This window comes from Lagopus muta, chromosome 19 (genome assembly GCF_023343835.1).
Source record: "Lagopus muta isolate bLagMut1 chromosome 19, bLagMut1 primary, whole genome shotgun sequence".
In the NCBI taxonomy this organism is placed as follows: Eukaryota; Metazoa; Chordata; class Aves; order Galliformes; family Phasianidae; genus Lagopus; species Lagopus muta.
In genome coordinates, this window is record NC_064451.1 from 8,725,114 (window position 1) to 8,748,120 (window position 23,007).

General features: G+C 47.9%; 2 protein-coding genes across 3 annotated transcripts; one reads left to right on the forward strand and one right to left on the reverse strand.

The window, feature by feature from the left end:
- Positions 1–867: 867 nt before the first annotated feature.
- RBM18 (RNA binding motif protein 18) lies at positions 868–10,454 on the reverse strand. The gene is made up of 5 exons (XM_048966168.1): positions 10,254–10,454; positions 5,366–5,492; positions 4,568–4,654; positions 2,657–2,742; positions 868–1,495 (listed from the first exon to the last, which is right to left on the reverse strand). The coding sequence occupies exons 1-5, from the start codon at positions 10,364–10,366 to the stop codon at positions 1,336–1,338; spliced, it is 573 nt and encodes a 190-aa protein (XP_048822125.1). The 5' UTR covers positions 10,367–10,454; the 3' UTR covers positions 868–1,335.
- On the forward strand, positions 10,392–21,667 carry MRRF (mitochondrial ribosome recycling factor). 2 transcript variants are annotated; one of them, XM_048966165.1, is made up of 7 exons: positions 10,392–10,483; positions 11,050–11,231; positions 11,545–11,700; positions 12,895–13,013; positions 14,763–14,854; positions 19,350–19,509; positions 20,592–21,667. In XM_048966165.1, the coding sequence occupies exons 2-7, from the start codon at positions 11,057–11,059 to the stop codon at positions 20,667–20,669; spliced, it is 780 nt and encodes a 259-aa protein (XP_048822122.1). In that variant the 5' UTR covers positions 10,392–10,483; positions 11,050–11,056; the 3' UTR covers positions 20,670–21,667. The 2 variants fall into 2 exon arrangements, with proteins under 2 accessions (XP_048822122.1, XP_048822123.1); XM_048966166.1 differs by having other exon boundaries at positions 10,479–10,587.
- Positions 21,668–23,007: the final 1,340 nt, after the last annotated feature.

Below are 23,007 nucleotides of genomic sequence, written 5' to 3' on the forward strand. Positions count from 1 at the left end.
GTTTGGGAGCAGGAAGCATGTTCTGCACTCGAAGGCAGGTGTTCAAAAAGCTGCTTCAGGAACACAAACCCGACTGCTGTACGAGTGAGCAGCACCTGTGCTCAGAAGTGGGATGTTCAAAAATCACTTTCTTGCTCCTGCTTACCAGTTTGGAGAAGCAACTCCAGAGTGACAGGCTAGCTACAGGCTCACCACTGAAAGGACGTGAGAAAGCAGACTGCAGTGCAATCAGTACAAACTGCACCTGAGTGCATGCATTCCCAATGTCCCACATCACAGAGGAAACGCTGCCAGGGCGGCCCTTCCTCAGATCTTTCAGTTCTGCAATGAACATTTAGGGAGAAGAACGAGCTGCAGATGCAATGATTTCAGCAAAATGCCTTCCACGAGACCCCCAAACCAGATGCCTTGTATGGGTGAGCCTCAGCAGGCAGCAGAGCCAGCATTGCCACAGATACTTGTGCCACTTCAATCACATTGAGAAACCCCTACCAGCCAGTCAAAAAGATAAAGGTAGGACCAGTTGGTGGGCAAACACTGAGGTCATGTGCTTGACAGCTGTCTCTGAGGCTGCAGCATTATTCTCACGCTGTCACGTCTGGTTTATGAAGAGCTCCCACTAAGGGGGGTTCCTGAACACAACTATTAGAGATGCCACTGCTGCACTCTGCAGCTGATGGCACAGAAAAGACCCCACTGGTGTGTAACCTCACCAATTCCAATGCAGAGGCACACATGCCCACAGCCCAAACGACCTGAGAATACCTGTGCTGTGCCACGACTTCCAAAGCCAGCAAATAAAAATGTAAAATAAATTTGGATTGGTGCTAGAAAATATCACATGCACAGTTACTAAGTGTTGCAAAGTCTATTTAAAATGAGTTTTATTGAGATGAAAAAGTTTTCCATGGTAACTACAGAATGTTAATCAAAACCAGGTGTTTCCCCCTCCATTAGAAACACGAATTGGAGTATCTTTTGTTCAAAAAGACTTTAAAACGTAATCACTTAAATAGAGTATGTTTGGATGTGCTTTACTCCACACACTGGTTACTGTCTCTAATCTTGCTAATGAGTGCAAGCTATCCAGAGGCTGTCTGTATGTTCATCGGAGGCTTTGAGTGGAACCTACTCCTCTGAACAGCTCTCAGCTGTGAAGCTACACGGGCAACAAGAGCACCCAGCAACCAACCCGAGTGTCACGAACACTGCGCCATGTACAGCGGTGCTGTGCTCAGGGGGAGCATCCTTCTCACCCTACAAAGTACAAAAGCATTGGGAGATTCCAGGCATACAAAGCAGTGTTTCTTGCTACCATCATCCATTCAATAAGCATCATCTTCTAGATTTCCAGGCTGCTCTGGAATAAGGAGTAGTCCTTTTCTTTTCTGGTGGTTTGAAGTAAGAATAGACAGGCGCTGCTGGATATTCCGCGTCTGGATTTTCTGCCATCATTTTCAGCTTGGCTTCAATGGCCTTTATTTTTGCACTGACACTGAAAAGAGGAAAAACAGAAGAGAAATTGAGCTTAACCTTAGTACAGAATCACACTAACAGCAATCCAGAGATTCTGCTGACACTGGAATCTCTATTTACCCCAGGAGCAGCTGGGCAGCCCCCATCACTGCCTCCCCCAGCAGCGTGGAACTAGGAAGCAGGAATCCACTGCTTAAGGCCCACACTACTGCCATTCAGATCCTCAGTACAGATTTGCTTAGGAAAGGTCCTCCGTGATACAACACAGCACTGCAAAATAACCATCCTTGCACCTACTCAGCACTTTCTTGAGAATTCTAAGCTAGACAAGCACACAGCAAGGCTTCCTGCAACATGTACAATGATGTCATTGAAAGCGGTCTGAGCATGTGCAGCAGAGCACAGCCCAGGCAAGGCTGCTGGAAACAGCAGAGAAATGAAAGCCAGACTTCCTCACAGCTACAAGACCACTTGGGATGGGAAAGCCCCAGGTTCTAATTGAGTCAGGAAGAAACATTATTTCAACATTACCAAAGTTTATCCCAGAGGGAGACGCTCTCCTAGGTTACACCCCAAATTCCTGGGAGTTCTGTTATCCACTCTTCTCGCTGGGTATGGACTGAGCAATGCTCCCTTCTCCACTGCAGTTTCCTGCAGCATCCATCCCCACTAAAACAACCCCACTGCACCACTGACATACTAACAACCTGCATGATTGGAGTCTCTCTGTTCAGTACTTCCTAGCATGGTTTGATTGTGTTTGCTTTTGGTTTTGTTTTTTTTTTAATTTAATGGAAATATTTTGTTTTAATCTCTTACTGTTATAAAGAAAATTCTTGCTCATAAGAATTGCTGAATGAAATTAGCACAGCACCTCTCACTGAGATTCATGTGAAGGACTACAAAGCACATTCTGGCCAAACAAGCTCAAGCGTTGCATGCTCCAATTCCTCTCCTTATTTCTTCTCCTTCACATTTCCTAGCGATTTAATATGTTAGAAAATGAACATCAAGTCATAAGGAGCTCATTTCATGCGGGGCAATTCAGAGCAGGCTGCCCACCTGCAGGTTAGATTTTTAGTACAAAGAAAACACCAGTTCTTGATCCTATTGAAGTGCAAGTTGTCAGTTCCCTACCATTCCCACAGTTTGGTCACCTCTCACCTGCTCCATCTCCTACCTCAGGTTGGACTGGGGCGGCTCTGTGCTGGACGATGGCTCCAGGCTGATTGGGAGAATCTTCTCATTCTTATTATGATCATATCTCTGCAAATGGAAGACCAGTATTCAAGTCAAAACTGGAGTCATGAACAAAAACACTCTCTGACAGATACACTTTAAATTTGGATTCATATAACCTCAGATTTAGTGAATCATTCACTATGAAGGATTTGATTTTGACGGCCAATCACTGCAACAAATTCTAACCATGTTTGTTGAGCACCACCATAATGATGTGGACTCTGATACTGCACACTTCTGTGCACCGTATTACGTTATCCCATCTTATTACTTCCCGTTCCCATCTAAGACAAAGCAGAGATGCTAAATTTCTCAGCACTGCATCACCACACTGTTTATACAGACACTGTTCAGAGTGAGAAGGTAACAGAAGCACACAGCTATTCAGAGCTGTGCAGTGATGGAAGAGAAACACATTCAGGGTCAATTGTGAACCATCTCCTTTCTGTGAAGAGCAGCTTGTGAGCCTGTCTTCTCTGTAGGCAACGGGCCTCCTGAACTATTCACAGCATTCTGCTTCCTTGTTTCGCTTGGCACAAATTCAGATTTGTTTTTCAGCAGAGCTGCTCAAATTGACAGTGTCTAGTAAGCCTTGGCTGCTCATCTTAGAGCTACTTAGCACGGTGCTGTCATTGCCTAAAATAAACAGTTGCTGCAATAAGCTAAGGTTTTGTGTCGTTAAATCTTTCCATTCACAGATTATAAAATGCCATGCGAGCTGAACTGATTATTTATGTATGTTCTTCCCCATCCCCTGGCTGGCTGCACGCTGAGCTACCCTGCTGAACTCCCAGCTGAGCAGACACTCTCCCCCAGCTGAAGCTCCTTTTATGGATCGCCTGTCAGGCACCCGGAAGCACACGGTGCTCAGCAGCGGCGGCGCTCCAGAAAATGGAGTCTGGATTTGTGCAAGTTCTGATGTGCTGACAAAGGCCTGGAGCCTTCAAAGCCAATAATTAAAACAGCATGGTCTCCTTTAACAAAGATACCTGCTTTTCCCTTTTCTTTCCTGCCCCCCCCCCCCCCCCCCCCATCTTCTTCAAGATTCCTAAACAAATGCACTGTTGCACTTCAATTAAAAAAAAATAGAGTAGGACGTTGATTACAGGATAATCAAGGTGTGTTAAAATCACATTACCCAAAGGTAAATAACAATAAGCACCTCCCTCTGCCTCCCCCCCAAAAAATCTCTCTTGACAACGACAGTTATTCAAACAAAGTTGCTTCATATAAGTTGCTGGAGTAAATAACTGCAGGAGAAACAAGACAAGAATTCAGAGGCATGAAAACAAGGATGTTCCAGAAGGTACTCAAGTTAACATTAAAACCTTGATGTTTTATTCAGTAGAGCAAGCAATAAAATGATGTTTAGTTCAGAAGTGAAACACCTTGCTTTATAAGTCAGGAATAATTATAGGTGCTGCCAGATAAGTGCTTTCAGAAGTGGAACAAAGTTACAGAGCGCTTAGTAATTGGGAATTTCCATGCATCTCCTATCCAAAAAGGGTGCAAAACCACAAAGGGAAGGATACAATCTTTCAGCCAATCATTCCCTAAGCTTGGGAAAAGTTGAAAAACAGAAATTTAGAGAAGTAACCAGTTCCCAGAGCTCTAATTAGATGCACCTTTACACAGAACATCAGGTTAAACAGCCTTTTCTCATTCACCGCTAACTCAGCTAGTTCAGGAGGATAACAGAAGTGGTACATTGTTCATGCTGCTTCCCTGAGAGCTATTTCCTAGAACACACTGGTATCTTGCCAGGCTAAGACAGCCTTCATCAGAGCTGTTCCTTAATATTACGGCTTTTTGACTTTGCAAACTAACTTTTATCTAGCAGCAGGCTTACCTTGACTTGTGCGTGCGCCCACCGCACCACCAGCTTCTTGGAAAGGGCCAGCTTCCCATTGAGACACTGGATCGCCTTTTCTGCTTCCTGCACAGGAGGCACAGGAAGGCAGTTCAATAAACAAACCAAGTCTTCAGTCATAACCGTCTCAGATGTAAAGACCCTTTTCCTTTTGTAAATCAGTCCTCTGAAAGTAAAGCTAACTGTCTGCAAAGCACGTTTATCCCATTGTATCCCAACCCAGAAATACTTGGAAGACTCCCACACCCAACTGAGCAATCAGACTTTTATAAACCAGCAGGGCAGATTCTTTCAGTCGTTGCAGGGAGGAAATGGGGAAGATGATCACAAGTTTTGAAAAAAATCAAACGCAGAAGCTGTTGGAACAGCACGCAGAGGGAGCTCAGTGCTGCACCAGCTTCTCAAGAAACACTGCCATTCGTCCCAGAGGCACACCATGTCCCATCAGCACCCTGCACCTACGCCAGATCTTGCTAATGCCTGCTAGGGATGTTATCCTCTTGGTCCTATCCTGACTAAGCAGTGAAATCTCACTTTGGGGAAGCTCCCACAAAACTCGATTCACAGCAATTAAAAATGCATGTTGCAATGCTGTTCCACCTCGTTATGAATAATCATTCGTTGAGCTTTTAGACCTCAAGCACTGGCACAGCTCTTCTGACATCGTTATGGTTTCTGCAGCCTGGGCATTTCATTTATCCCTTCCTGTTTTAGCTTTATATTGACATAAAAGAGGTGGGGAAGAAGCCACTCTCTTGAAACAAGAAAGCAACGTACCTGTTTGGTTTCAAAGTTCACAAAACAGTAACCCCTCGGCTGCCCCTCCAAAGCTCCAGACTTGTGAAAGAGAAAATCAAATTGCTTTACTTTGCCGAACTTCTGAAGGAGTTTGAGAAGGTGGTACCTGAGGGGGAACAAAGACGAATGGCACCTTTCAGTACTTGGAAAGTACAGCGATGGAGACATGCATTTCAAGCTCAGTCACACAAATGGTTCAGGTCAGTCACACAGGAATTCCCAAATATACACAGAGGTGGACATCCATTACACAACCACAGCCCTGAGCTGCCCGGCCTCATCAGTGACAGCCCTACACCCCAAAGCCTTCCTCCCAGCAGTGCCAGCTGAAGAGTGAGCAGCAGATCTATTCATAGCTGTTTTTTGGGACAATTACCTAACAGCTCCCTATGGGGCTGGAGGACTCTGCCTCGTCTTTCTAGAAATCACACCTACTTCCAAGCATAAACACTGCCCCTCTCCAGCCCTGCCATGACTATCTGAAGCTCCATCTGACCCCTCTCTCTGCACAAGCAGTCCCAGCCCACAGCGCCTGCAGTTCTTGCTGCCCTCCCTGTCCGCACATGAGCAAAGCTGCTCCCGTCCCTTCCCTGTGCCAAGCTGTATCAGCGTGCTGACAAGGACATGGCTGAAAACACAGTCCTGTTCCCACCTGCCTGGAGGAGCTGGGAAGCAGGAAGGCAGAATGAGCAGAACCACAACCAGGAGCTGACAGCAGACCAGGTGGAAACAGCACCAGACCTCAGTACGGGTCAGGCAAAATTAAGCATCCCTGGCTCAGCCAGCTTTCCAGTGACATGCACACAGAAGTCAGACACTCCTGCCATTCAGTGGGGAGTGTGCTTTTTTCTTTTTTTTAATAAAACTTGGGAAAAACTCAACTGAACTTGTATGCTTAGCACTTGGTGCACTAAGCAATGTTGAACAAGGAGCACATATGTTGTACAGACACATCTAACCTCGAAAGTTCCTTGCAGCTTTTTTGGTTCCCTTGACCCCAGTGTTTAATAGTGCCAGTTGACCTAGCAGGCAAATCACACCTGTCACTATTTCACCAATTGACTCCCAACCCAGAGATTAAGAATTGTCTGAGGGTTTAATGAGGGCATCTTAGGACTCAACCCCTCCTGATTAGCAGTACAGGGTTAGTTAGCGAGCCACGCAGCCTAAGCTCAATTCCCAGCTTCCCAGATGAGAGAATGCTCGGAGCTCTGGAAGCTCATCAGGGTAACTCCCTCTGCACACGAACCAGCAGGCACTGGCCAGGACGAGGCATGTCCTGGTGCAAGCAATCAGCAGTGTCCCAAGACACTGAACGCATCAGGTAACTTCAGGGACAGCCCAAGCAGACAATACTTTTCCTAATAAAGCCCGATAGGATGTTCGAAACAAGCGATTGCCCTTTGTTAAGCTTCAGGAGGCAGGCAAGAAAGTTCCAGGAATGTGAGTCATGTCGCAGGACAGCCACGGCAAACGTTCAGGATGTGCACTTTTAGAGAGGTGAAGGTACAGCAGGCGCTCAGCCCAGCGATGCAGGAGGGCCAGGTTCCCTTCTCCTGCAATTACAGAGTCACGGGAAGGGCAGCGATGATCCTCACCACATTTTATTTCCCAACAACAAAACTCCCTGCAACTACTCTGCCAAAGGAACAATTCATGCTGTTGGCTCCAACTCCCAACCCGGGAACCGCTGCAACCAACAAATAACGCATTTCTGCTTCCTTGGCAGCAAGTCGTAGCCATTCCTTTAAAAAGCATTTTAGTAGAAGAGTTTGGAAGCAACCTATGTAGCCAATTTCATTCAGAATCTTTAGATCTAGATGATACAAGCATGATTTTCAAACCACACATGCAATTTTTAACAATGCAAGTTATCTCCTCCGCAAGGAGCAGCTCCAAACGAAGCTGTGTGTCACTAGAAGCTCCAGGCTTTGGTTATAATCTGTTGTTAATACAGTGAGGCATTGAGAGTAACTTGACTGTTATCCCCACGCAAAGACAACTTTAGCACTGAAGGAAGACCTGTCATGGAAAACTTGAAATGTTTATTGAAGAAGTGTGAACGTGTAAAAAGCTTTATTATGGCAGTGACTCTGCTTATCCAGAGCTTAAGAGTTATTCGCACAGATGTGGCCCCAAAGATCACCACAGCCAACCTCAATTTCCACTTCCTGTCATCTGATGTGAATGCAAGACAAACCCGCAGCTCCCCCATTTCCTTTTCCTCCAGTCTTCCTCCTGGCACCCTGAGTGCTATTCAAACACAGGCAAGGCTTCCTCTGAACAATGCTATCCCAAGGATACTGCAAAGGTACCGGGCCACATGCTAAACCTATTATTGCAAAGAATTTTGCCCCACTGGGAGTCAGTAGGAGTCTCTAACAACAACTCATGCACACATTGTTTTCTAGGTGAGACTCATCAAGATGGGATCGTAGACAAGCAGCTGAACAGCCAAGGAAGCTGAACATCCACTATTTCATACCTGCAGGTCATTAACAGTCATTCAAAGGCTACTAGAAACCAGATAACATACGTATAACTGCAGTACTGGAAGTGCCGCGTTTTGGGCGGACAGAAACTTAAGCCTCCAAAAGCTTTACACACAGGAATTAGCAGAGCAGGCAGTTTGACTCCACGTGCCACGCAGGAGGTGCAACAGATGTCACAAAGCAGTGAGGTGAGCAAAGGGCACAGCACAAAGCATCTCCCAGCGCACCAGGGGACAAGTGCTGCACCAGGCCATGCTGGCAGTGACAGCAGGGAGCCAATGGATTCCCTGCAGGTGACACCAGAACTGACCGCGCACTGCCCTCCTCACACCCCACTGCAGCAGAACCCAAAGCAGGGATCCTTCAGCACTGGAACTGCCTACAAATTACATCCCACACCGCAGCCTGCTGTGTGGACACGCGGTGCCAGCTCGCCTCCTTCCAGCTGCTAAGCAGCTACAACCCCCAACATTATCTGCTGCCATATGCAGAACAGTTCTCAGGATGCCAGATAAAACAAATAACCCAAGTAAACATCACTGGCAGGGAAGCTAGCCCACCAGAAGACGCATCAAACCCCAACAAGTAGGTATGACAACAACTGACACCCTTGGAGACTCCCATTTGAGTCACAGCTGCTCAGTGCAATAACCTCCCATAAGCCACCAGCTTACAGGCTGTAATTTGTAGGCGGCCCTACATTCATGAATTCCTATTACCACAGCTTGCACTCAAATGTATACGTTACCTATTAACTCCCCAGTGCTTGATTGCAGTTATAGGTTGCTCTCTAAATGGAAGTCTTGGATTAATTCAAGACTTTCTGAACTCGTTTCTGCTCAAGAAAGTCACAACCAGTTATTAACCCTACTAACAACCAATCAACTTTACTCCATCTTAAGCAAATCTAACATGAAAATTGCAGGGGCAATCCTTTAAAATCAGATAAAAGCAGCAAATGAAGAAACAGCTATTTAGCTTTCAGGTATGTGTTTTTAGTCACGCAATTAGTAAGCTCAACAGGGATTACTCAGACAGGCAAGCATGAGCAGAGCTGTGAGCCTTTAGGATAAGAAAGCAAGGGTCAGGCTGATTTATAAGAATTTACTGAACTGATACAGAAACATTACTTTCTCTATGCTGACAATGCATTAAAAGGAATTTTCTTTATTTTTTTCAGAATGAAACAGATTATAGTATTTATTTTTTTTTCAGTGGAGTATAGACATTACTAAAGCAAAACCAAAAGCAGAACACGAGTCTCCAGCCAGAAATACAACCCTGTTACGGGCAACGAGCACTGTCACCCATTGCTGGGCAAACTTTAAACACTAAGCTTAATGGTATGGAATCATTTCACATGAAGCTGCTGCTTGCCTGGCCTAGATTCAGAGAAACATAGAGTGAAAGAATCTTTAACAACACCATTAACCCCAAAACATGAAGGATCCGATGCATTTACAAACACCCACAGTTTCCCCCTTGCACCAGCCCAATCTCCTGAATCCTTACGGACCTGTAAACATGCTAAATCCCATACGCAAGTGTATGTGGTCAGTGAGTGTGAACAAACCAAAGCAACAGAGCTGTGGGACAGAAACGGTAATTAATGCAAAACCACCCAAAACTGAATGGCTGTAAAGCACAATGCATTAATGATTCCATTTAGAGGCTAGCAGAGAACTGCTCTGTTAAGATGAACCACACTTAGAATAGAGCCCTACCACCTGCACACACACAGAGATGGAAGGAGAAAACAGTATTCTATGAGAGCACGCACAACAGTTAATCAAAAATGCTTGTTTCTAGAGAAGTGTAAACCCCACGTTGCTCTGTGTGGGTTTGTCACTTCTTAGCACACCACCCAAATACTGGGCAACAACCCCTGCTGTAGTTCTGCGGTTTGAGTATTACAGCGGCTAAGATCTCGTTACCTGCAGGGGATACCAGGTGCTCACTGCAGCTCCTGCCTGTCCTCCCCGCCCACCCCACACCCACGGACGGAACACAACAACAAATGGAACCCCCGGTCACCCCTCAGGGAACGGGGCACATGCACGGTTCTACCCCCACCCCAGGCGGGCAAACGGAGCCGTTCCTAGCCCCGGGCCCACCAGCCGAATGTGGAGCGCGGCCGGGGGCAACCGCGCACCCGCACCCGGGGCGGGGCTGAGAGAGGAGCCGCGGGCGAGCGAGTACGAGGAGAGCACAGAGGGCAGCCCAGGAGAAGGGGAACGGGTGCTGGGAGGGGGGCGCCGGTAACGGGAGCTCCGCGCAGCGCGGCTCCGCGGGGGGACGCGGGGCGGTGCCGCAGGGAGGGCGGCGCCGGGCCCGCACAGCCACTCGGTCGCCCGCCCGCCCGCCCGGCCGCTCACTCGGTGATCTTGGGGTCGAGGTTGCCGATCCAGAGGCGGTGCCCGTCCTGCAGGGCGCCCTCGGACAGGATGGCGGCGTTCTCCAGCGGTAACGCCTGTCGTTCCGGCTCCATGGCGGCGCGGGGCCGCCCCTCACCATCCCCGGCCTCGCACAGGCCTCGCCCCGCCCTTGGCGCACATTGATGACGTCACAGGCGGGCGCTGTTTGATGACGGCGGCTCGGCGCGACGGTGAGCAATGCTGCGGACACCCGCCCTCCTCTTTTGCCACTCCTGGACCCCGGCTCGGCCCGGCTCCGCTCCGTTCGGGCCACGCTGTGTCGCTTTGCACCGCGGTACCGCAGCGAGGCAGACTGGGCGCTGCGGGGCACCGGGCGGGGCGTCCACAGGGTGTGGGAGAAGGGGCCGAGTGCAGGGGGCAGGGCCTGATGGGCAAATGCCGGGGGCGGGGCCCGGGATGGGGGCGTGGCCCGGGATGGGGTGTGGCCTGGGGTGGGGGCGGGCTTGCGCGCACGTGCCGCGGCGAGGGCTGCTGTGCGGTTTCATTTGGGTTCGAGGCACAGAGCAGCGCTGTGGCTGGACGCAGCCTTAGAGCCATACTTGTGATTAAGGGGAGCATTAAGGAGGGCTTTAGAGCCTCCATCCTAGAGCGGCAGAACTTGAAGTTCTGTTTAAGTGGTGCACAAATAGCCAGCCCTGCAGTGCTGACTGCTGGCACGCACACACAGACACACACACCTCAGGTTTGAAGCCTTTTCCTTTTAGCACGCTGACCCACCTACTTCTTCCCTTTACAGGTAACCAATGGCTATGGCATTACGATGCTTTAGGCATCTGCACTCCCTGCTTCATTGCTCTTCACTCGCAGTGGTGAGGCGGCTGCCGCAGCCCCCAGCACGCTGCACAGCTCTGCTCCTGGATGGCTGCAGGCAATGTGTCCACCCGCTGCTGCTGGCCAGGCCGCTGGCCACCAAAAAAGGTAAAGCAGCAGCATCCAGTGGTGTTTGCACCCCCCGTCCGTGATGCCAGATACCCATCTCGGGGAGCTGCTGTTGCAGCAGGGCAGTATGTGGCTGTCATCGCAGTCCCAGCTAGAGCTGGTGCGTGTAGCACAAGCTTCTCATCTATTTTGGTTTGTGCTCTGAATTGCTGGGCTATTTACCCGCTAAAGAATGTCTGTTTATCTTGGACTCAACTCTGAATTTAACATCAGTTGTAACATCTTCTTTCTAATCTCTAAAGTAGTTGAGTTATTGTGAGAAACTGAAATTAATTCTATGTGTAATGTGCAGCTAAAGGTAAAGGGCAGACACAAGCCAAAGTGAACATCAGTGCTGCCTTGGTTGAGGATATTATCAATTTGGAGGAAACCAACACAGACATGCAGGCAGTGGTAGAAGCTCTGAAAGAAGATTTCAACAGAAATCTGAATGTCAGAACCTCACAAGGTTGGTACATTTTTTGTACAATGCTCTGTTGCTGGGGTTTTGTTTTGTTTTTTTTTTCCAAAATTGATTTTCTTTTTATTGAGTTATACACTGGGCACCCAATTACTACAACCTTGACATCCCTTACTAAAGGCTCTCTTCACCCTGAGCTTGACCAGGAAGAATCCATTTTTGTTAATAGCTTCCTGGAAATAGCTTTTCTAAGTGGGAGATGTCAAAAGTGTCTAACTGAACTGTTTGCAGATGTGATGAAGAAGCAGGTTGTCAGCTAATGGTGCAGTAGGGCAGGAAAAATCCAATTGCCATTAAATTAGCCTTTTGAAAATTGCCATCAGACTGGTGTCTGATGTGTACAAACTTTTTTTGCTATGCATCTTTGTGGTTACTGACCTTTACAAGCTTTATTCACTGAGTGAATTGTGTGTTTCAGGAAGGATCATGAATATGTTTGACTAAGCTACAGTTACTATAACACTGAACATATGTATTTTTAAGTAGTATCAAGTTTCAGGGATAAAGTGTAATATTAAACAATGACCAAATTTGAATCATCCACCACTCCAGCTCTGGCAAAGGGCACTGCAGTCTTTTGTAGGGCTGGAACGTGTTGCTCAGTCTCTTAACTGTTTATTTTAGCCATAGGTGTTTTTTTTTTTTAACTGCACTGATAAAGTACCTCCTGTGCCGTGTGCCTTTTGGTCTGTTAACATTTTGCAGCAGAAATGAGAGAGCAGATTAAGAGCAGCTCAGGGAGAAACAGAATACTCTCAATTAAGTAGTGGATAGCACCTCCTCTTGGGACCTGGAAAAAAAAAAAAAAAAGAGGGGTTTAAGGGAACATTGCTCCATTCAAGACAGTAGTTTTCTTGACTTTTATAATAGCATCTTGATCTTCTTTAACTTCTAAGTATTAAAAAATAATTATTTGCTCCTAATTCTTCACAATCTTTGTTTAGTTTTCCTATTCTAGTAACAGAAACAGAAGATTTGTTTTCATGTTTTTGTGCCCTAATGCTGAAATATTTTACAAACACCACAAGGGATGCAGAAACACAAGCAGCATACATCATCTTTTTATTTTGTAACATCTATATTTTGCACAAGGGAGGGAAAATGAGACACTGTATCTGTACTACAGCATCATCCCGAGCTGTGGTGTCATGCTGACGTTCCCTTGTGTTTGGTTCTTTCGAGGGGCCCTTGACCACATCACTGTCACGACAAAAGATGGGAAGTTTCCACTGAACCAGCTGGGGCAGATCTCACAGAAGTCTCCTCAGCTCATTGTAGTGAACATGACCAATTTTCCAGAGGTAAGGACATGTTTCTGGAGGCATGGCAAGGGGAGGTACTTACCATGGGAACAAACAGGTTGATACTGAGCAAAGAAACAGGTGGATAAAAGCAGTCACACTGGACAGGGGCTAAGAGCTCAGACAACACTGTCGCTCCTTGGCTGACACAAGCTGTGTTTCGCTGCAGACTGTGCCATGTGCCTTCCCCACTTAAGCTGACAGAGTCTCAGAGGAGGTCAGCATAAGGCACTTGATGCCTGAGTGTTTCCTGAAGAATACCCAGGTTGTGTAACTTGGAAGAATGAAAACTCCCCATCAGGGAGTGCACTGAGTGCCACAACCGAGAGAAGCCATACTGTGGCTTTGCCTGCATCCAGGCAGGAGGATGGGCTGGGAAATGGATACACAAGCAACAGAGTCAGATTAGCCATGTAATGCCTGTGTTTGCTTCCCAAGCCAAAGGATTGTTTTTCACCTGAGCTGGAGCTATTTCTCTCAATGCAATTGTTTTATACCATAACTGTTTCATAGGCAGATGGAACTCCTTGATAACACTACACACACTACTGCTCCATATCATTACTTACAGCAGATCGCCCATACTTTCTAGCATTGGAAAGCAAATACCAATCCCTGAAGAGTCTAGGATAGAAAATAATTATAGAAGAGGATTTACAATACAGCTTTTACTGAGCATTTTCTTCCTGCAGAGCAAGTTCTGCCCACAGAATAACACACTGATGGTCCTAACACACCGAAATCACCTCTGTCACGTTTTCTCTGCTCCTTTCGTTTCTGAGTGGGGCAGTTATATCTCACAAAACATTGGCAAAGCTTTAGTTTGTGCCTCAGTTGATAAAAGCTGAACTTCATAAGTGCGATCTACTGCAGTAACCTGGAGCTCAAGTTAACAATAGGAAAGAACATCAGAACTAGCAATGCTCCTTGTAGGAAATGCCATGCTAGTGCCAAAGGAATGCAGACCAGCCCAGTCTTGTTATTGTCAGCGTCGGAGAATGAAACAAACTGGCAGAGTGCTGTTGCAGTTCTCAGCAGAACTGTTACTTAACCATAACATTTGACACCGTGAAGGTACAGCAGTGCTCTTAAGGTGAGGGGGGGAAGCATTTTAATCACTTTGCAATTAGCAGGCAAACCTGCACACCTCACCTTTCAGGCAGAGCAGCATCAGCCAGCTGTGATGGAGTTTTTTGAAAAGTTAATCCTAAGTAATAGGCTGTAAAATAAACACAGAGCTGGGCACAGGCTCTGCTTCTCAGCCAACTGCTACTGCTGTGATGTAATGAGATTACGTTGTAGTGCTGAAGTGGTTAAGTTAGTTAACATTTCTAAATGGGTTCTGTGTGATTCCTAGTGGAAAACATTCAACTGGAATTTTTAAATGCTGAGAATCTTTCATCTCCTTTGCCACAGTCAGGCCATGCCTTGGGAATTTATTGTGGTTTCACTCTGCATTGCCTCAAACCATTCGAATAGTTTCAAAGAAGCAAAACATTTTCTTCTGTTGTTGCTTCCCCTTCCCCTCTCCCCCCCTTGGTACCCTCGCTACCCCGACACTGAGTGCAGCCATAGTTTCCCATTCAGTTTGATCAAAGCTCTCCACACCAATGTAACTTCCTGATCTTACTGGTAACAGAAGTAAATGTTTCCATGTTCTGTGGAGATGGATTGCCAACTATTGACAGAGTTCTGGCATATGGGAATGATTATTTCCTAATTCTTTTTACCTTTTGATCTGTTTTACAGAGCACAGCTGCAGCTATGAAGGCTATAAGGGAGAGCGGAATGAACCTGAACCCAGAAGTGGATGGGACACTAATTCGGGTGCCAGTTCCTAAGTGAGTATCAATCCATGGTTCCCTGAGTTCATCATTGTGCAAGGTAATGCAGCGGGGCTGAGCCTCACATGGAGCCAGCCCTCTGGAGCAGCTCCGTGCTCAGCACCTCTGCTCAAACTGCATCACACAGCATGCTGGCATGCAGACAGAGGCAGCAGCCCTGCTCTGAGCACGTTTGAGTGGTAAATCCACAATTCCCAGCAGTGACGGAGCCCTGAAAACACCCTGAGCAGATGCAGAGGTGTGAGGCCACCAGAGGTGTGATCCAAGCTCGGGGTACTGCAGACAAGTGCCACAAAGGGCTTCGTGCACTGCATGCACACAGACCCCACACACTGCTTTGCACAGAGGTGACTTCTAAGTAAAGATGAACTGAGTTATTCTTCATGCTTTAGATCTACTTTAGAAAATTCTCTTGATTTTTATCTAGCATTTTGATCAGAGAAATCTAATTGCAGCTTTCTGTTGCTGTCGCTAAAGGGAATGACATTATCATTCTATTTGCTGATTTTCTGTTTCCCCTGTGCTCTCTGCCCTTCCCCCATCCCTCAGGAGAGGAGGCAGAGGAGGAGGGCACCATTATCTTCATAATTGCTGAGGCTCCCGGGTTGCTGCGCAGTGGTTTGATTGTTAATGGGCACTTGGGTCATCCTTGAATATGAATTGCAGGGGAGGAAACTCCGAAACTACAAATCCCAGTCTTCAAAAAAATACTGTTTTTCCAACAAATATGTACATTCTGCCACTTTCTTTCATGGCGTTGCAGATCAGAAGCAGATCTTCTTTTCCCAAAGGAGGTCTGTCTCACGAGCTGCCCATTCCTCTGCACAGAAACTGCTGCTGCTCTCGGTCCCATTCCCCCTGGCAGCTGGCACCCAAAAGCCCCACATCCAATTCATTTGCAGTTTGCAGGATGTGCCCTGCAGGTCTGCCCCTCATGGACTCCTCTCCAGTAAGACAACAGAATTGTTCAGGGTTTCATCCCTTACAGACAAGATGAACGGTTTCTGTCTTTAAAACCTTGAAATGCAAAGGGGAGAAAAACACCCAAGTTGTGAAAGAGAGAACCCTTACATCCCCAAATTGCTTTTTCTGATTTTTCTAAAGTGTTTCATTTTCTCAAATCTCAAAACACGTTCGCAAAAAATTCGGGACAGATGCAGTGAAATTGCTAAAATGATGGCAGGTGTGCAGAACAAGCAAACGAATCAGAAATTAAGAGACAATAGTGAATAGTGCTCCTGCAGAAATGGAGGGAAAGCACGTGAAAAGTGAAATCACACCTAAATGATCTTCTCCTGCTCATTCAAACCACTTTTTAGTTGGATTTATCAGGTGAACACACAGGCATCCTGTTTTGCCCTACGCACATCGGTGCTTGAGATCATTTCAACTGAATGTTTAGAAACGTTTGCTTGTCAGTATTTATTCCATTAGTTTAGGTTTTGCATTGCAGTTGAAACATGCAATGGTTCTAAAGACACACGGGTTGTCTTGGTGTTTACTTCTGCTTCCTGCTAGGATCCACTCTGCTCCCAGAGGCATTCGCCTGTTTGTGTTGCTAGCGTTGCATAGGCAATATTTGTTTGTAGAAGAGTATTCTCTGGGGGTTTAAAAAGAAAAAAAAAAAGAAAAGAAAAGAAAACCAGCCATGGGAACACTTGTATTGGTTGATCTCGTGGCCGAGTTTGACCTGACCTTGTGTCTTTTATGGTATTGCCTCATTTTTAGATCCATCTTTTTTGGACCCATTGTGTTACACTGGATATTGTTTGTAAATTAGTAATATTTTTACACATGTTTTACTGAAAGCCAGATGACTCATTTGAAAGTTTAATGACTCATTGTGAGCTTTTTTTTTCCTTTGCCCTTTAAGAAATATGCAAAGATACCTACGGTGAGGAGCAAGGACTCAAGAATTTTCATTTAGAGAAAAAAGCACAAAGCTGAGCTGCGTTGCTCCAGATCACTCATCACAATAAGTCTCTTTCACGCTTCTCGTTGAATAATATATTTTGCACCCTATGTTTATCTGCAATTAGGCATGCAGAGTATCTAGTTAAACCTACTTTCCTTTAACTGATCCCTCTCGTTCGCAGGAAATTCCTAGCATTTGAGATACAGAAATTATTCTTACCCGCAAAAACGCGCTGTGTTGGAGATCAGACGTGGCCTGCGTTGTTTTCACTGTGGGTGTGCTCATGCCATATGCTGGGAAAGGAGCATCCAAGTGCCGCAGTGCTTCAACCACTGGTTGCTGGCTGGGGCAGGAAAAGAAGAGGTGTTACTGTGGGGCAGTGCACGGCTCTGCATGCACCGCTGCGTGCCCAGCAGGCTGTGCTGTGCGTGGCTTGGTGCCATGGCCCCAGGCACATGGCAGGGTTTGAGCCCACTGCTCTGTACCTGCAGAGGCTGCACTGGTCCTGGGGCCTCATCCTTATCCCTGCTGGGGGTGGGCAGCTCTTCCCCGTGTCTGCTTCACACTTTGGCTCTAAAGAGGAGGCAGCTGCAACGGTTACTAGACAGAAAAGCAAACACATTTCGAGACAGCTCCAAGTCCCAGATCTGGGGGCAGGATTAAGCAACTGTGCTTAGAAACCAAGGGCCTGGCTTGTGCTGATGGATTCCTTAACCAGAAACAGCATCAGACTGAAGAAGTGTCCATTTCTGGCACTGTTGGTAGCATTGCTAAGAATTTATATATGGCCTGGGTGGAACGTAAAACCCACTGAGGAACTCTGCGGCACTGCGCAGTGATAAAAAGGAATTGGTGTTAATAAAGACAGACAAGGAGGCATGAAAGCTGTGACCCTGTGCCAAGAAGAAGAGGAAATCTGGCAGCCCTGCATAAACAAAAACATTTCCTTAAAGGCTCAGCAGCCCCAAGCAGGCGAGTGATACCCTCAGCACAAACCACCAGAGCTGAACACAAGCAGGGAAGTGAAGGCAAGCTGCACTTGGCCCCAACTGGGGCAGCCCCTGCAGAGCAGCTCTCCTCGCCACCCAGCAGCTCCCTCTTCCCAGCTCAGCAGACAGGGATCTCTTTCCCTTCCCCCTCCCAAAACGCTGCCTGAGAATCTGACCTCCTGCAGACCTCTGTCTGCAAGCTGTGCCACAGGACCTCTGGCTTGGGATTCTGAGAAAGAGAAGCCCTAAAGGCATCGATGTTGGGATGCACAGGAAACCATGAGTAACCTCGCTCACTTCCAATCAGACATTCAGGTCCTGGCTGCAGCCTGCTCTGAGCAGTGGCCCCTCAGCAGCACCAGATGCTGTCCCCAGTGCGTCCCCTGGCAGGGGCTGTGCCGAGTCTCTGCTCTGGGCCTCTCTGCTCTCCTAGGGGTATGAAGTTCCTGTCAGTTCTGGAAAGTTGATTCACCCCTGCCTTGAGATAGAAATAACTGGCAGTGCTCAGGAACAGTCAGAGCCTCTGCAAACAACTGCTGCAGGAGAGCACCAAGAGGTTCCCACATGGGGCTCAGCTCCCACAGTCCACACTGAGCATTGCTGAGGAGCCCTCACCCCACGCTTCTTCAGCTCTGTGCAGGAAGGATCTTGGCCTTGGTGTTCCACTCACTCAGGCCATTGCAGCCAATTTCTAAGTATTCCATATGAAATGTTTATTTTGCAGCATCTTCTGTGTGCTGCGTTTTGCATTCTTAAAGTAATGTCAGAACTGCAACAGCCACAAAAATAGTTAAAATGTTATTGTTGAGCACCAACAGTTGATGTTGACAGCAGTCGGCTGTTGGTGCTGGAGCATTACCGGAGCTGAGATGACGTGTCAGCTCATCCTGTGTTGCGTTCAGGCTCATGCTGCACTGTGGTTCCCATTCGGGATGAAGAGTTGGGGATTTGCTCCCAGCAGTGCAGCAGTGGCACCGCGTGGGGCAAACTGCAGCCAGTGTTCTCTGTGCCTTCTGTATGAGCTGCTCACTCCAGAGCTGTTGGCAGTGCTGCCTTGTCACAAGGTGTGATCCAGGTGTGTCAGTGGAAAGGCCTGGTCATGGTAAGGTCGAGTGAATTAGGAGTTCTCCCAGGTGCAGAACTCAACCTCTGGCACTTGCATGGAGACCGCACTGAGGGCCAGGGATGGATGGAGCTTCCCTCACAGCTCTGCAGGAAAGCTGCACTTCTCTGCTCTGCATCCTGGGTGTGGAGCTGGGTTTTCCCTCTTTCCCCAGATGCTTTGGCAGCGGAAGAAAGACATTAAATGCTTCAGCATGACTTCCAGGCACGCCAGTGACATCCACGAAACAAGCGTGTTCAGTCCAAGCCCTTCAGCTTGGGGCTGCAGTAGGAACTTTCCGTTTTAGGCAGCTGATTTGCTCAGGGGACTGAAGAGGGATGAAAGCCCCCTGTGAGCAGTCACAGCACAGCATGATCTGAGCACAGCCCAAGGGTGCTGTGTGGAGGCCTGCCCACCCTGCAGGAAATCAGTCTGGCTGTGCTACAAATTACATTGATCTTTGTTTTTTCTCCTCCTCACTGACAGAGTAACCAGAGAACACAGGGAGAACCTGGCCAAGCTCGCCAAGCAATCCACCAACAAATCCAAAGAAGCCTTGAGAAAGGTGCGAAGTAAAAGCATCAACCAGGTGAAGAAGTTCAAGAGCAAAGTGTCTGAGGACACCATCTGGCTGCTAGAAAAGCAGGTAAGTTCCTTGCAGCATATGGCAGTTGTTGGCTCAGTGGGGTGAGGGAGAGCATTTTTCCCACAGCTGACAGAACTCCAGCACTGAGAAATGAGGTGACTCTGAGCTGACTTTTTGGAGTAGGCAGCAGCTGCTGTGTTTGCTATTTCTTTGTAAGAGTTGGGGCTTAAATCTCAAAGCCAAATTTATGGTATTACATACGGTATACAGTTGTAAACTGAAACAGGAAAACAAAATTTTCCTCAAAAGCTTTCGTAGTGCAGAGGATTGTTACACAACCCAGCTGATGGAGAGCAAAGCTGCCCACGCCCATCATTGTACCACCACTTACACAGAGCCTGGACATCACTAAACAGCTGGTGCTAATAAGGATTGCTCCAATTTCTTGTTAATGAAAGGGCTAGCAAGATTCTCTCCATTAGGAGTTTTTGGCTCTGACTCAGGAAAATACTTAAGCACATGCCTAATTCCCTAAGAGCAAATGTCACTAAAGTCAATTGCTTGGGCATAAACTCAGGCACAAGCTGAACTGATGCCTCTGAAGCAGGCTGTGACTTTTTGGCCATTTGTTCATTATCAGCTGAAGTCAGGTACCTTCCAAATGCCTCAGAACTATTCTCTGTGTGCTCACAAAAATAAACATTGACGCAGAGAGCGTTTCTGCGAGCAGGAAAAATGGCTGTGCTGTTGTAACTGAATCCTGCTGGGAGGTGGTTGTTCCATAGCAGGCAGATGTAGAGGTAGTGCCTCACATCTGACTTCCACTTGCATCCAGATTTTTCAGCATGAGGAGAGGTCATATGCTCATATACCTGAGAATTGAGTGCATCTTAATCAGACCTGGGGAAGCAGTGCAGAAAAGCCCCAGAGGCTCCAATTTCAGTCTGCATGTGCGCCCATCACTCACCCAAAATACACAGATGCACATTTTGGTACTGTTCATATGCTTGCCACATCCGTCCCTTGTTATCAGAGTATCTAATCACTGGGCAGAGCTTCAATGATAGCCACTTAGTTCTTTGTACAAGAAATTTCATGCATAAGGAAAATAGCAGACTGAGACCTGTGCTGTGCTGCTGCAGATCCAGCAAATGGCAGACAGTGCTTCAGCAGAGATGGACAAGCTGCTGGCAGCGAAGACCAAGGAGCTGCTTGGATAAACACCACATATGGACACACTCCCCTTCCAGCAAGAACGGACTGCCCTGTATCCACTGCCATCCCAGCCTGCAGCCAGGCAGCTTCAGGTGATGGGCAGGGGTGGCTCTCCCCCAGACCTGGGCGCTGGAACCCCCTGGCTGCTGAGATTTCTGATCCTGGATTGTATGGGAGGGAGGGGGGAAGTCTCTGCTGTTCTTCATTCAAGTGTCAACAGAATTGGGTGAAGTAAGATTAAAAATAAAACATTAAGGACAATTGGAGGCTACTGAAAGGATTCCCACAGCATAAGCTGTGATCTAGGAGGTAACACTGCCCTCTACTTCAGGTAGCAGTTCAGCAAGAGTTGAAGCTCAAGCCTCCAGATGCATGACCACCTCACCAGTCCATTTCCTTCATGTCTGAGCCTCGACAGGCTGCAGGCCCACTGTGCAGCCCAGCTCTGTTGTTTCTACCAGTTCTCAACCTATACTGCTAGAAGAAAGCACAACATGGAGGGAAAATCCAGCAGTGTTCTTGTGTGATCCTTATCATTTATTCTTGCTCAAAATAAAGTCCAAATCAGCCTGGGAACTTTGCAAAGCTGTCATTTGCCCATATGTGCTGCTGGTGGCATGCTCCAGAGGGAAGGAGGAAGGAGCAGAACGGGATTCTGAGCACATACCTCAGCCTTTGGTTGCCAGCAGGTACTTCCCAACAGCAGCAAACAGCCTCAGGCAACGGCAAGAGGGAGGGAAGGTGGTGGCCAACAGCACAGCCCCTCTCCCAGAGCAGTTGGGTTCAAAGAGCACCAAGTGCTCTGCAGTCCTTAAATAAACAACTCCCAAAAAGTTAGTTTGTGTGCAGTGGGGAGGGGGACGAGGATGAAGGATTTGCTCTGCTAGGGCCCCACATGTCAACAATTTCTCTGCTTTGTGTATTTTGGCCAAAGCACTTACCATGATAAATGAATAAAGGAAAATGGCGAGCCCAGGGCGGTTACATGGCTCAGTAAATTGCTTTCAGCTGATTACTGTATTTCTTTTGACATTTATCAACTCGGCTTTTTTGCCATTGTTGCAGCCTCTGCATCCCAGCAGCAGCCAAGGGCCGAAGGGTTTCCCTGTAGCTATGCAGGACACACCTGGAGGGCACCCCAGAGGCTTCTCATTGCAGAGAAGAATTCCTCAAGTAGGGGACACAGCTCCTATGTCACCCACTGGCTGTCCTTACCCCCAGCACCAAGGGAGTAGCACACAGCAGCCACACCTGCCCTCACACAGCAGGACAGGGCCAAAAGCAGCAGCTGCAGCCCTGGCACCTTCACACATAGGACCACCACCATGGCACCAACCACACACACACACAGCCTGGCACACATCAGCCGCAGCGCAGGCAGCCAACACCCAGGAGAAGGGACACAGCTCTTACTGTGCCCACGTGAGCTGGCTCACAGCGATGGCTCCAGGTGCTGAACCTGCTCTGCTGCTGCTCCACAGGGCCTGCGGGCTGCCAGCCCTGATCCAACCATACCAGCAGAGGAAAGTGGAAATAAAAGGCAAACACTTCCTGCCGCAGCATCAGCAGGAAGCCCTCAGTTAGCTGAAGCCTGGGCTGCACCCAGAGCTGATAAGCTGCAGCTGATGCTATTGGAGGGTGGAGAAGGAGCTCCAGCTGTGCTGAACAACCCAGGAGGAAAAGAGACCACAGCTAGAAAACACGGCTGTGACGCAGCACTGATTTCAGTGATGCTGCTTTGGCCACCAAATGAAGTGGGTGCAGTGGCAGGAAGCATCTCGAGGACTCACAGGGTGGTGGGACACAAGGAGGGCTATGGCCAGACCCCTTGAGCTGGGAGCCAACTGCCACCCATCGGGTCCCCCTGTCCCTGCCCAGTGGGCTCTGTGGGGCTCCCAGAGGTCTCACCTCATCACGTGGCCCAGCAGCACCCACAGGTGCCAGGGCAGTGCAGGGGTCGGCAGTGCCAGGGGAGCAGGGTGAGCTCCTGCAACCAGCATGGCCGAGCTGCAGAGGGGAACCAGAGCTGGAGAGAGCAGCAGGAAAAACTTGGAGGAAGCTGGAAGCTCTCAACACAGTTAAAAAACAACATTGCTCTTCAAAATAGATGTGATTGCACTCCTTGTGAGTCATCGAGCAGAGACACCGAGATTGCTTTGTGCCAGGGATGAGCCTGGGCTCTGATTGTGTGCCTCCCGGATTTGTATAAAACAGAGCATGGATGGCATGTCAGAGTTTACAGCTCGCATACATTTTCAGCAGTGAGCTTTGCAAAATGTATCAATGTAATCTCTGCCTCCTATATTCCGTGTTGATTAGACACGATTTCTGGCTGGATTTTCA